General features: G+C 42.0%; 1 protein-coding gene across 3 annotated transcripts in view; it reads right to left on the bottom strand.

Annotated features, from left to right (window-relative positions):
- Positions 1-2,027: 2,027 nt before the first annotated feature.
- The window catches only part of LOC127374915 (testican-1-like), a 100,370-nt gene continuing 88,067 nt past the window's right edge, over positions 2,028-14,330 (bottom strand). For all 3 annotated transcript variants that reach the window (XM_051420613.1, XM_051420611.1, XM_051420612.1), the window contains 5 exons: positions 7,360-7,479; positions 6,781-7,002; positions 5,850-5,912; positions 5,146-5,283; positions 2,028-3,462 (listed from right to left, as the gene is read on the bottom strand). In XM_051420613.1, the coding sequence (XP_051276573.1) occupies positions 3,266-3,462; positions 5,146-5,283; positions 5,850-5,912; positions 6,781-7,002; positions 7,360-7,479 (740 nt within the window). In that variant the 3' untranslated portion in view covers positions 2,028-3,265. The remainder of the gene's footprint in view (positions 3,463-5,145; positions 5,284-5,849; positions 5,913-6,780; positions 7,003-7,359; positions 7,480-14,330) is intronic.

Below are 14,330 nucleotides of genomic sequence, written 5' to 3'. Positions count from 1 at the left end.
TATCTTTTATGCACTTTGTCATGGGCCACACTAATCATTAAGAGCAAACATCTCACTTTAAAAGGCACACTTCACCAAGTCGCGCACCCTTTTGTCCGAATAAAGACCACCAACTGCGTAAACCCCCACACTCGAAGCCAATCACCAGTCTCCATGGAGACCCCGGGCCGATGGGAGGAGCCACCTGACAGGGAAACCATCTGTGGATAATAAAATAGCAGCCAGAAAAATGAAACGGAGTAACAAAGTGCCCTGAGGATAAAACACAACCACGCATCTCCCTCACTGAGATGAAGATGGAACTCACTCCAGGAGAGTGAGTTGGAGAGTGGAGGGAAATAGAAACAATAAAGCATGCATGTGAGAGTGCTGGTGCGTAATAGATGTGCCTTGTGGTGACTGAAGTTAGGAGGAAAAATAAACTGCCATTAAAAATATGTGAATTTGAATATATGCACCTCATTCTCAGCCCCATGATCCCTTACATGAATTATAAGTCTTTCACTGAACTAGCAGAAATATGGAGAAATAAATGATGTGGGAACACAGTCTGTCACGCCTTCTTTAACCAAAGATAGGGAGGATGACCTGAAGAAGTGGCCTTAGTATAATGTACAGTAGCATATTTAGCTACTTTATTGATTCTGTTGCAACAGTGAAGTGATGTATTTATGGCTGTATATAGCCAGACCGTTTTATTAAGAGAGGTGGAACAAAACCTTGTCTTTCTCAAAGCATACATAGAGCCAAGTCAGTGCCTGAAATTCACTTGTCACCACATAATTTGGCTAATGTTGAGCTAAGTTAGTCTGTGTGTGCTACTGCTATCCAAGGCCACTTCTCAGGTCTCCCTTTCTTTGATAAGGCTTAACAAAAGCCACAGATCTGATCAATTATCCCTTTTAAAGAAAATGTTGGACATTTTTAGAAATGCCACAAAAATTTGTGGCAATTTTCTTTCTTGCCACAAGTTAGATGATTGACAGCAAGCTCATGTCTGTATGTTAAATATGAAGCTACTGGCCAATGGTCAGCACAAAGACTGGAAATGGGAAAATGCTGTCATGGCTAAATAGAGGAGATGGATAATTATTATTAATTAGATAGTATTAATTTTATCTTCAGAGGTTTTGGTAGGTTTGGGCTCTAAGCCAAGTTAGCCGTTTGCTGGTGGTGGCTTCCCATTTAAAAACAACACCTGTATCATACTGCTTACTCTAGCAATCGCAGCTTTAGTGAAAGGAATAGCTGGAAGTCAGGCCCATAATTCACACAAGATAAGAAATAAGGTGGATATAATTCAGAAAAAAAGCTGCAGACTATGCATGTGATGAAAGATGAATGAATGGGACATTGTCTCAGTAATTTTTCAGTTTTTTTTTTTTGTTATGACAGAAGAAGCTGTGGTAGCCAGGGTCCCAGAACCGGGTGATTATACACCCTCCACAGCTTCTGGCATAATTTGATGCACATAGTTAAGCCCATTGTCTATTGGGTATGACAGTGTGTTGTGAACTGCTGAATTTGCTGTTTCAAGCCAGAAGATTTGGTTGTCCTTTTAGCCTCCGATTGTTGGTACAATGTGTTTTCAAAGTGCTGAGCGGGCTGTTTCATGCCAGTGGGGTCAGCTGTCCCATTAGCCAGTGATATTACAAAAACACTCATTAAGCTTTTATGTTCTTCTGGGCACTGTCGGCTTTGTGATTCTCCTCTCTCAGAGGCAAGTGATAAGAGTATTTTCTGCTGCTACCATTTATGTCTGCTTCTAACAGGGGAGGCTGCGTTCTCAAGGTTGGAAAAGGTCAGAATTGATGGAGGACTTCGATTGTTCTACTGCAGAGAAATCTGAGCTTCAGAAAAAATAAAACCAAAAAGCATGAGAAACTCACATAAATGTGTTTGAGGTTTCACAGTGAGGAAAGAAATGTGTATTTATTTCATCATGATTTGGTGAATTAAGATGAAATGTGAGGCTTGTGCTGGAAATGGTACATCAGGAGAACAACAGACACATGGACACAGACCTGTAAGGTTCAAAAGACACCCAAAGTGCCACTTTACTTAAATTTTCAAAGTTACAAATAAAAATTCACTTAGTTGACATGGTGAGATTTCAATTTTAAATCACTGAACATATCCAATGTTGGGAGGCAGAACAGAGCCTCTTCTCTGCACGCCCGACTTCATATGTCCTCCCAGCTCAGGAGCAGCTTCTTCCTCTAGTGTCCTTGCACAGTCTCAGCAGCCCTACTGACCAATTAGTAAAAGCATAGCTGGTTGAGACACCACAGATTTGGACTGTAGGCATTGCAGTTCGCTTTTCTACACTGCTATCGCTCTGCAATGCAACTTCCTACCTCCTGAGATTGGGAGAAGAACCAAAAAGACACTAGACAGCATCAACATAGCAACAAAGTATTGTAGCAGCCAAATAGGCATCACTTTCTGTTTGAGATGCATAGAGCTAGACCTGGCCAGGTTAATCTCTCTTTTACAGAAACACGATGAGAAACATGCAACAACAACGACAATACATCATTAATCTCATTGCTTCCTGGGCTTTCTGGGACATTCAAGATCAACGTTTAAATAATTTACAATCCTCCATAAAATAACAGAGAGAGGGGGAGCATCTCAGAGCCTGGGACCGTGTTGTGGAAACATCTTTGAACACTGGAAGGAGCCCAACGGTGGAACACAGAACATGAAAATGAATCGCTGATGGAGGTACAGGGAAGATAATCCACAATCTGGCCTTCCTGGAGGAAACATATTTACATCCAGTACATCAGCTAATGTATCTGGGCTCACAGACTTACCAGAGGCTCTGACATGGACATACAGAGATAGGAGAGAGGGACAGAACGACGGAAAGGAGGAGATAGAGGGAGTGATAGAGAAAATAGAGAAGTGAGTCCATGTTAGAAGAGGTTAAAGATTGCAAGTTGGGGGGAAGGCAGAAGCAGAAAGTGGACAGCTTGAGCAGATATCTGACAGGGTCTCGACAGTTGTTGGTGAAATCTAATAGGCTCTCTGTTTTCTGTCTGAGGAAAGAGCGAAACACTTGAAAAGGAAGAGGTCAGATGAGGTTCACTGAAGAGAGAGATATGGATAAGGGACAGGGATTAGAAGAGCAAGTTCAGGAGCCAAAAAAAATGGACTGCTGCCACGGTAACTGGAGGAGGAGACATTGGAATGGCTTCAGATCTGAGCTGAGTTAACGGAGTTTCCTGGTCGGCTGATGGCAGATTAAAATGGAGTGGAGCTACCAAACGTAGCCGATCTCGTCATCCTTATCATCTTCCTCGTCCTCATCGTCCTCAATGGCTCCTCTGGGGTGAATCCGGCCCCGTCTCTTCTTCTGCCGGCTCCGTCCGCTCTGTGATGGCTCCTCCTCCTGGTCATCGAGGAGAATGACTGCCCCGCCACTGCCAAAATCCCCCGATGTCTCCTGGTCCTCATCTGTAGGGAGACACAGACAGACAGATTAGAAGCTGCTGGCGATTGTGTGACATTGACAGTTCAAAATTAAAAAATATTTGGGTTTCAGACAGCTCCTTAGTCAAGTTATTTTTTTAAACTCAACAGCTATTGGATACCTGACTTTGATTCTGATATTTGTGGTTAGTCCAAATTAGCAAATGCTAATTTAGATGTGTTAGCATTTAGAGCCGCCAGATGGGCTATAGACTCTTAGTCTTGTTAGACTGACATCATTCCTCCACTCAACTCAACACAACACAACACAACACAACACAACACAGAGTCAAGGGGTTTCTTAACTAGCCAGCTTCGGTGGTGTCTGACTGAGCTCGGTTACATCAAATTACACCTGTAAACATTTTGACGTTAAATAAATGTTTTTTGGCACTAATGTGTAGCTAGAGTGTGAACAGGAGTCATTATCTCAGCTGCTGCCTCCAGCATTTTGTGAAATTGGGACCTTGAAATCCTTCTGAGCTTAGTTCAGAACAGCCCATTTACACCTGGGTACTCTGGTTGAATGGCGCTTGCAGTGTTAAAATCCGTTTGGTGTCCTTGTGTTTAGGCTATCGAGCGGCGTGCTGCAGCATTGCTACCTGTTTGTTCTATTCAAGGCCGAATGGGAGAACTCCAGGCTGCTCCAGCCTGAGGCCACTCAGCCAGAGTTAGATGAGCTTGTTAGACCGGAGACAAAGGACTGCTGCTGTCAGTGTGTGTGTGTGTGTGTGTGTGTGTGTGTGTGTGTGTGTGTGTGTGTGTGTGTGGTGACCAGAGAGACACCTCATCAATATTGGAAGCTGCAATTACTGGCTTTGGACTAGACTGGCATTCGAGTGAGCCGTAATCTGTGACTGCGAGTTGGCTGTTTGATTGGTAATCAGTATGTCTGCGTGGATTCTTTCTTGCTAATTATTGTTCGTTGTTGCAGTCAAATCCCATGGCCACTGATTTGCGGCAAAGTGCTTCTATTGGCTATTTGACCGTCCGCTTTGAATTTACTACAACACTGACAAACCGAAATATTTAATTATATATCTTCTTTGTCTAAATGCGTCTTCTTCGATGCCAACATCAGCCAGCAGTTCAAGAGCTTATTCTTAAGCGTGTAACTCAGTCTCTGCAACAAATTCATGTTTATAACAAATCTTTTGACGCTGCTCTCTGCTGACAAGTGTGATGGATTTTCCTACTTGACTTGCAAGGCACTGGTGTTTTATCAAAGCTACATGAGCAGAATATCAGAGGCAGATCAGACATATGACTGATATTAAACCAGCCAGACTGGCTCCAGAGGCATGCCTAATGTTATCTATTTCCTAAATGATCACTGATGCATAGATACCGGTAAAGATAAAGAGAGACACGGAGAGATACTGAGCATAGAAATAGAACAAAGTAGGAATTGTGGGGGTTCTCGTGTTTCAGTGGTACGTTATGTTTTAAAGAGAAGATCTACAGCCTTTCTTGTGTGTAGCAGCACCAGATTAAAAAAGGAGAGAGAACACAGATGTACAGCAGTCCACCTGGATCAAAGCACTAACTCTGAAAGACAGCAAGACAAATGGGAGCCAATAAGAGCAAACACAACAAAACCAAAACCATTGTGTAGCTGTAAGTGAACACGTGGGTGTGTGCATGTGTTAGTGTGTGTTGCGGTCTTACCGCAGTTGGGGTTGCCTTGTTTTCTGGAGCCAGCAATCTCATTGCCATATTTGTCCACACACCAACACTGGCCGGTGCTGCCGTGACACTGGGTTGATTTGAAGTATCCCTCCTCAGTACAACGAGGAATATAAGAGCCTAAAGATGGAGAGAGGACGGAGGAGAGGTTAGTGGATGATAGGAAAGACGAAGTAAAACAACAGAAAGGAAGGAAGGAGTGGGCAAAAGGTAAGTAAGAAAATGGGGATATAAAAGGGGTGGTAGAATCTGATCCCTCCTCAGCAGAGGTTGCGTGTCCTGTGTCCGACGTTCTTGTGTATTCACAGAAGGAGATCAACAATCAATTACTGCTGTGAAGGTTGCAGGACGACAACCATACATCCTGCTTAAAGGGAAGCAGTCACTTTCAGTAACACGCGCAAACAAAAACCCACACACACGGGGAAACACACACCTAGTTCTGTTACCTTCATCTGACCCAGACCAAGCTCATTTTTCATGCTGTTTTGTTGTGAGCTGAAGCACGGAACAATCTGCCCAGTGGGGACAGATGACACGCGTACAAAAATGTCAGGATGTGCTTTATGGTGTGAGTGCTGTATATGTAATGCTACTGATTTGTGTGTTTGTTAGCATTGCAGGTGGCCATGTTGGATCGTCAGACAGAGGTCAGTGACTGATAGCTGTCAATCATCCACACTGACCTATGAGGCTCTTCCTTCGACTCTGGTTCTGGATCCTGCTCTTCTCAGTTTGGCAGGGCAGTCCTACAAGCAGAGAACAAACAAAGTAGTTTAACTAATAGAGCTTGTTTTGTCTTTCTACCAACATTAACTTAAACAGCTCTTTCTCTGTCTCTATAGGTACTTCCCCATCCTCCTGAATAACCTCTGTCCTCACATATGGAGCGACGCCTGCGAGCTAGTTCAGGCAGTCAGTTCGAGCTGCACTGCTATACACACCTGACATGCCTCGCTCTCCATAATCACAAACCAAGCACACCCACCCAATCTGGCGGTCTATTTAGGCAGCAAAACTTCCCAGCTACCCCAGCATCCAACTGTGGGCCTAGATCAAAATCTAACTATGTTAAACTGCTGTAATAAACATTTTAAATGTTAGTTGTCTGACTGAACTACAACTAATTTTTCAGTCTGCCTGAATTCATTCTGTATCCTCCTCAATCCATCGTCCACGTAAAGGTTTAGCTTGTTAAGATGCACATCTTACTGGTACCAAGACAACTGGTTCCACTAATTGCAATATCTATTTATAAATATCTATTTATTTTTATCATTTTCATCAATTGCATTTCTTGTGTGAATTAGTCTCAAATTGCATTACTGTCATTTACATCTTTGCTATCTTATTATCAGCTTGTCAGTCATCTGTAAATCACTTTGAATTTCACAAACCTGTATGAAAAGTGCTATCCATATTCCTAACTAAAAATATATAAAATAAATATTTAAAAAAATGTGTTTAAATAAAGTTTGATAGATTGGTGCTTTTCATGTATCCATTGGTTTCTGTTCTCCTCAGCAAAGACTGAATACCTGCTTGATCATGTGATAATTGACATGCCTTGCAAGTAAGTCACCACAGTTTCTTATTCAGCCCTCTCCCCCTCCTCACCCTCAGGCTTCTGGAAACAGTAGCACCACTCGTTGTTAGAAAGCTTTCCATCTTTGAAGGAGTCACAGGAGTTGAAGAGGGGCTTCATGCACAGCTCATACTTGTCCAGGTAAATGGCACTCAGCTCTGACTGGTCCAGCAGGAGGTCAAAGTTCATGTCTAGTTTGTTGAACATCCAGCCCAGTGAGTCCTTACAGATGGGCAAGATGCTGGTGTCAAAGTCTAAAGGAGAAAAGACACCAAGAGGAAGAAGTGGTGAAGTGAACATTTTTCAAACTGCAGAATATGTCCAGGTCATTTTTCCAACACTCAGATTTGAGTGTGTGTGTGTGTGTGTGTGTGTGTGTGTGTGTGTGTGTGTGTGTGTGTGTGTGTGTGCAGTGGCAGAGCTGAGATATGTTCAAGCATGTTGACATTACAGAGAACAGAGCAGGGTCGCTGTCAACATCACCGCCAGCCCTCATGAGGACTGAAAAGCGTGGCTGTTCACACTCACATACACCAACACAAACACACACACACACACACACACACACACACACACACACACACACACACACTGTGGTAGGATGTACTCACGTCCAGTGGCAGAGTCGAAGCTGTCAGAGGATTTGAGGTCTCTGTTGGCATCGAGGTGGAGAACTCCAAACCAGTCCTTCAGTCTGGCAGCCAGACTGTGAAGCTCTGTGTCAGTGCAGGCTATACACACACACACACACACACACACACACACACACAACAAAGAAAAACACACACACACACAAAATAATGAGGAGAGGGGAAGCTGTCAATCTACAGCTGTCATCAGAGGACAAAAAAAAAAAAAAATGTCTTGCTCCTTATCAAACGCTCATTTCATTTCTGCTGTGTACTTTTCCTCTCTGTGTTCTCGCTTTTCTTTTTCTCATCCAACTCTTCTCCTTGAGTAAACACAGTGGAGTGATACCACATACTGACCTGCTGCTATCTCTTGACAGTTACCATAGGAACCCAATCTTATATTTATATGTACACACACATACAAATACAGTACACACTGGAGTTTCACCATTTAGTGTTCCTGTTTAAATTAATGATTTTATCCGTGTGGGAAACACGCTCCGTCACACACACACAACCAATGGGCAAAGGTTTGTTTGAAATCCCAAATGTTATCTTCCCCCTAGAGGAAAGACAAACTGATGTCTTGCAGTGAGAGGCCACTTGATCGTCGCAGTTTATCCTCTGTGGAGGATCTGTGTGTGTGTGTTTGTGTTTTTATGCATGATCACACACCTCTGCGCAAATAAAAAGAAAGCTGATTCAACAGCGTCAAGCAAGCTGATACTACTGTCAGTGCTACTACTCAAAGAGAGCACAAACTGAACGGTATATTTAATGATACCCCTAATTAAAAGTATAAACCAGCCTCTGTTGCTGCCCATCAAATCCCTCGTTCCGCCATCCCTGTGGGACTGACAAGGTCTGCCTGCAATTCAAGCAGACCTCTGCCTCTGCCTGTCTCCTTCTGCGCCTCTGTCTGTCAATCTCCGTCCTCCTTTCTCTTTCTCTCCTGCTTCTGATTGGCATATTTTTTTCCCATTCTGTTTCTTTTGAGAGCTTGATAAATGTGCCTGAAGGACAAGAGCCATTCTCCACCTCGTACTCAAGCTTTACACAGAAGGGGGTTGTTAATATTCCTGTGGCACACTTATTTTCAGAATTCAGAGGCAATTTCCGGCAACATATGTGACGGTTTTCGGTGTTCAAAGAGTCACGTCTAAATCCAGATCAGGATTTTAGGATTTTATCCTGAGAATGACTTCTAATTCTTGGATGTAGTGCTAGAAATCACAAAAGAAGGAAAAACCCTCTGTTACTAACATGCAAATACGCTGAATCCTATAGACACATCAGGCACAGACAGATAATCTCATCCAAAGTCTCTCTCTCTCTGACTCTCACACATACATACACACACACACACACACACACACACACACACACACACACACACACACACACACACACACACACAATGAATTACACACAGGTATTTACTCTAATAGAGAGAACAGAGCAGATTGGTCCCTACGTGAAGACCTAGACCACACTTTGCTGTCAGTGGATAAAGACGTCTGCAGCATGACATCAAAGGAGGTGCATGCACGGCACACACACGGGCATGTCCCACACACAAGCACAACACATACACACACAAACACCACAGAGCCAGTGGAATTTTTAAGCAGGTCTTTCCATACTACACTGCCATCTCTCTTATTAGAGGAGATTTTGTTGAATCATATTCCCCATTCTGTTGTCAAATCATGTCCTGAATCCTAGAAAGGATGCAAACATGTGCATACACACACAAAAACACACACGCATACATATTTTATAGTTATAGTTATAGTCTGGGATTGTGTCATTATGGAAGGTGCTATATAACAGAGAACGCCCAAGGTAAAAGACTGGATCTGCGGAGAGGACAAATAACATTTATCTGGGCTGGCTATCCATGTGACATTACCTCTGGAATCACAAGGTGGTGTGTTTGTGTTTGTGTGTGTGTGTGTGTGTGTGTGTGTGTGTGTGTGTGTGTGTGTGTGTGTGTGTGTGTGAGAGAGAGAGAGAGAGAGAGAGAGAGAGAGAGAAATATAACCCTTCAGGACCAGACAGATAACATTTCAGAGTGCTCTTCATTTCCACAGTCTGGAGCAGAGAAAAAGGGAGCAAAATACCAACAGCTAAACATTATCTGTCTTCAATTAAATCCGTCCTGTGGCAGAAGTGTAGCACATTGCTCTTGCTTTATCCCTCATGCTCATTTATTTGACCGTTCTTCATCCCCACAGCAAGTCTTACTCTTATTGTCTTCCTTTCTGTTCCCACTCCCACACTTTGAAGCACTCTCTGCTTTTGTGATTCTTTTGTTGCCTTTGAGGAATTCTTGCTCATTCCCCCTATTGCCTGTTCATTTGCAATCTCTCTTTCTCTCTCTCTCTCTCTCCCTCCCTCCCAGCACTGTTTGCTCAGATTCAATAGAAGCCACTTACCTGGCTGTTCCTAACTCAGTTTCTCTTAATACTTAGAAGACCACTTTTCCCTGCTCTTCTATTTCTTTTTCTCACCTAAATTGCTTTGAATGCTTCATTTCCCATCTCTCTCCTAGCACATCTCCCTATAGAGACCAACGATTTAAGTGTTTCTGTTGTTCCCTTTGATATCCACTTATTATGAACCTCTTCTCTTTCTTTCACTTTTTCCACATTTGACGCCACTGCTCTCTCCATCTTTTCCTCTCAAGTTTCTTGGACTTTGCACTACGGCCCACTATGAGTCTCGATGGATCCCTCTTATCTTTATCTCTCTCTCTCAGTGCAACTCAAATTGTTTCGGACAGGCCCGACACTGCTGCCTGTGTTAGGAGTCCTTTTGTTGGGCAATGAGTCAGAAAGCTGGAGCTGAAAACATTCATGCGCCAAAGGACACAACACACAGAGATAAAATGGCCTGTTAACCATTTCTCTCTCTCTCTCTCTCTCTCTCTCTCTCTCTGTCTTTCCAAGCCACAGCAGGGTCAGGCAGACTTATATATGTCAGACACACAAACAACATCAAAGCCTTTTCCACGGGCAGTTACAAAGATTACAATGTTACGTCAGAACTGGGTTTGATGTGAGGCTCAACAAGTGATGTTGCTGCTGTCAGTAGAAAACCTGATCAAGATACTCAAGTTTGACTTTGGGTTTTTCGATGGCTGGAGCAGAGGTTGCTCTTACTCTTAAACCTGAATCTTGAGGCACATTTGCTCACTATGATTTTCTTTTTATATAGTTTGACTAATTTCCTACTCCAAGACGCTTGATAAGCACAAGTGCCATTTAGTATTTAACTATTCTCCAGTCAGTCAATCAGTCATTTTGGTCATTTTGTTGTTTCAACTGGCTGTACAGGCCAAAGAAAACATGGTACACAGATATTTTAACAAAAGCTACGGGCTCAGAGGTGCTTTGAGCTAAATGCAAATGTTATCAAGCTAACGCACTGATGTTTAGCAGATCTAATAATTAGCATATTCACCATCTTTAGCGTGTCAGCATGCTAACATTTACACAATTGGCTTTGACTTGAGGATGGGGCTACATTAAAATTGGATCACCAAAGTCATTAGGATTCATCCCCTGAGGACTATCATGGATATCAAAACTTCATGCCAATCCATGCTATAGTTGTTAAAGTATTTTAGTCTGGATCAAAGTGGTGGACCGACAGACTAATCAACCGGTGTTGCCATCCACAGAACCATAAAAAACATTTTGGACTTTCCAAAGCTGCTTTTCAAGTATTGTACACTGAATCAGATGTTCCCAGTCTGGAAGCTGATATTCCTGCAAGAAGTTACAAGATAAATCTTAGGGGGTCATGAGATGATTAACAGGATATGGAAAGGGGGAAAACATAGGTCAAATCATTGCTTTTTTTTCTTTTAAAATGCTGATAGTTTTACCTCTGCAGGCCTAAAAACATTGTTTAAATCAAACAACCAACAAACTGAAAAAGGAAAATCCCTCTAGACCTGCTCACAACTAAAAGACATATTATGCAACATGTGATAAGGGGCTTAAATTAGACATTGCTTAATTTTAAGGGGTCATATGGCAAAAAGATTGGAAACCACGACACTGAAGGAACAATTTGTCTGGCTGATTATGCAAAGCCTCCACCATTATTCATTTTACAAAATGCGTTTCCATTATTAATTAACTTTTTGTAGACATATCTCACGTTATGCTCAATGAAGCAGATATTAATTTAGCTATATTTTTAATTAATTTGGCTATTCTTCAATTTATAGCAATTTTTTTGTAATGCATTCAATTCTCAAAAGGCTTACTCTTTTTAATGTGATACTGCCAAAAACACTACGGCCCGTGCGTAGAATGAAAGAGGCCCTTTGAAACGATAACTGATGCAACAGTTGTGTAAAACAGAGAGTAAACCCACCTTGTCACTATGGCAACCATCTGTAACTACTCATGACTCTTCCTGTGTTACCGAAAAAAACCTAAACATTCTGCAGCAAGAACATGAGAAAGAAACAAAGTTGATGACTGGCACCTTATCAGATTCAACGGACTGGAGGAACTTGCTGTGATTCTTTTGTGTTTTAGCAGCAACTATAACTGTAAATTATAAATAAAAATACTGCTATCAGAACAGCTAGAAGCCTTTGGTTAAGAAGCTGCCATGTCAGATCTGAGAGAGAAATTCTTCTCTCCCCTTCAAATATGAAAACTGCTGTATCCTTAAGCCAAACAGCTACTTCCTAATTGTTCCAGCTGATATGATCATATCCACAGAGATACAGGGCTAAAGTTGCCAGAACTGATGTTATTGGCTCCACTTCCAAACCATCACAGATCGTCTGAACTTTTAGCCGGCATGAAGTGGTAGCAGACAGAAGAAGCTGAATCGATCAGAGTTGCGTCAAATATCAAACACTGAATCATGGCTGGGAATGTACTTTTTATCCTTCTTCCTTCCTCTCTCCTGCACTCTCACCCAACACTTCCTTACTTCTGCTGTCTTTCATGTCTGCAAACTCAAATCAGTAGAAACTGGCAGCAAAAAAAACCCCACAAGCCATTGTTTTTCACAGACTGACGCACACAAACTACCAGGTGTATGTGAAAAAGTAATGCTATGCGATGATTTTTTCGGGCAAAAAAGAACAACATTCACGAACTTACAGAGACCAATCGGATCATTTGAAGACATAGAGTCACATATAAGATGGCTAGAAGGGTACTTCTTTGAGTTAAGCAGAAAAGACAATGTGCAATGGAGAAGCAGCTATCATTCGGATTTTGGGGAAGATGTGGACAGCGGGTTGAAGAAAAAGTCATCACAATGAATCACTAATCACTGAGCTGCATCAGCATATGTGCTTCTGAATCACAACAACAACCCTAATCTCTTAAAAGAAAATGGGCCTCCTCAACTTTATCCATGTTTTATTTCTTTTTTAAAGACTGCATTTGTTTAGATTTGCAAATTCGCATAAATTATGTATGCCGAAACAGGAATGAGTAATTTATGTTTGCAATGTAGCCATGGACGTACACACAACTATCACTGGATTATTTGGATTACAAAAAAATAAATAAAAAAATGTGAAAATTATAAGCAGGTCTTTTTGGTATTATTTCTAAGCAGATTTATGTTTGTCAAGGCGTGAGTCACACTGAGTAATGTATAATCTCTTTGTGTTGAGATTACTTGCATTCAGGTGCTAAAGGTTTGAAAGAACCTTCATTGTCTCCATTAACCTGTGTGTCACTGCCACTGCTGTAGCTCCAACTGCTGGAGCAAGTGTTGGTAAGTGGGCTAAATCAGTGGGCTTTCGCTTCCTTCCCTTTCTCCTCACGCGGTATCTTTGCCTCACGTCTCTCCTTCCACACTTCCCATTCAACTCTCCTGTGCCCCCCTGTGGAGGCGCGCCTCACAGATTGAAAACCTCTGGGGTAAGGTGAGGGAAAGGTCATGGTTTTAGTTAAATATTGGAAAACTAATGTGTCCTTTCTCATGAGCCATGAAAAGTTAAAGGGTAGCTTGTCTGTAATTATTCAGGTAACAATGGCTATCATAGGATTATCAGTAATTTGTTTAGAGGTGCTAATTAAATGAATAGAAAAGCCAAATAAACTTCCCACATACTCCAACATGTATTGACATGGAAATACACAGAAAAAACACACAGACGATATTAAAAATGCTAGTTATGTGATCTTTTAAGAGCTCTATAGCTCAGTCAGTCGACAAAGATTTCCTACTAGTTTGGGGGCCACAGTTTTTGCCCCAGGAGGTTAAATTTTGCATGATGGTCAAGTGTTTGTGAGGTTGTGTGTATACCTGTATGTGGTAGCACCTATTGCAAATTTGCACTTGTTTATCTAAGCAGTATCATACATATCAATCAATCGATTTGTCAGAATTGTCAGTTTAACGAGCAACTTCCCTTTTAGTTTGCCACAAATATGTATCACCAGATGTAGTGGTTGTGACTGCCATTAGGAGGTGATTGAATGCAACTTTCCAAGTTACATATGTAGACAATCCCTCCAGGCTGGTTCAGGTCATGAGATAAATGTGTCCTCCAGATTTCCTAATATATAACTCCAACCATCAGGGGAAGTCAGGCTTTGAATCCCTCCATGGATCTCTTTTATCATTTATACATGATTAACTAAGTTTGTCATATAAAAGAGAAGGAGTGGCTCTAAATCCAGACTGGGGAAAGGTGGGTGGTGATCACCTTGAGACATCAGGAGCGTGGTCTGATCAGAACAAGATGAAAGGCAGATGGAAAGAGAGACAGGAGAAATGGGAGGTAGTGGACTGAGGTGACACTTCTTAACAAGGTAACAGAAGGAGAAAGAAATGAACTGAGACAGTCAGATAGGAGATATGAGAAAGATAGAAGGTCAGATTCATTAAAGAGATACAAGGGTATGTTTGATTTTCTTTGCCCCAAGCTATCAGCTCTCCAGAAACAATCTCACTGG

The sequence above is a fragment of the Dicentrarchus labrax genome, unplaced genomic scaffold (assembly GCF_905237075.1).
Source record: "Dicentrarchus labrax unplaced genomic scaffold, dlabrax2021, whole genome shotgun sequence".
Classification (NCBI taxonomy): domain Eukaryota; kingdom Metazoa; phylum Chordata; class Actinopteri; family Moronidae; genus Dicentrarchus; species Dicentrarchus labrax.
This window is presented reverse-complemented; position numbering and strand designations above follow the sequence as displayed.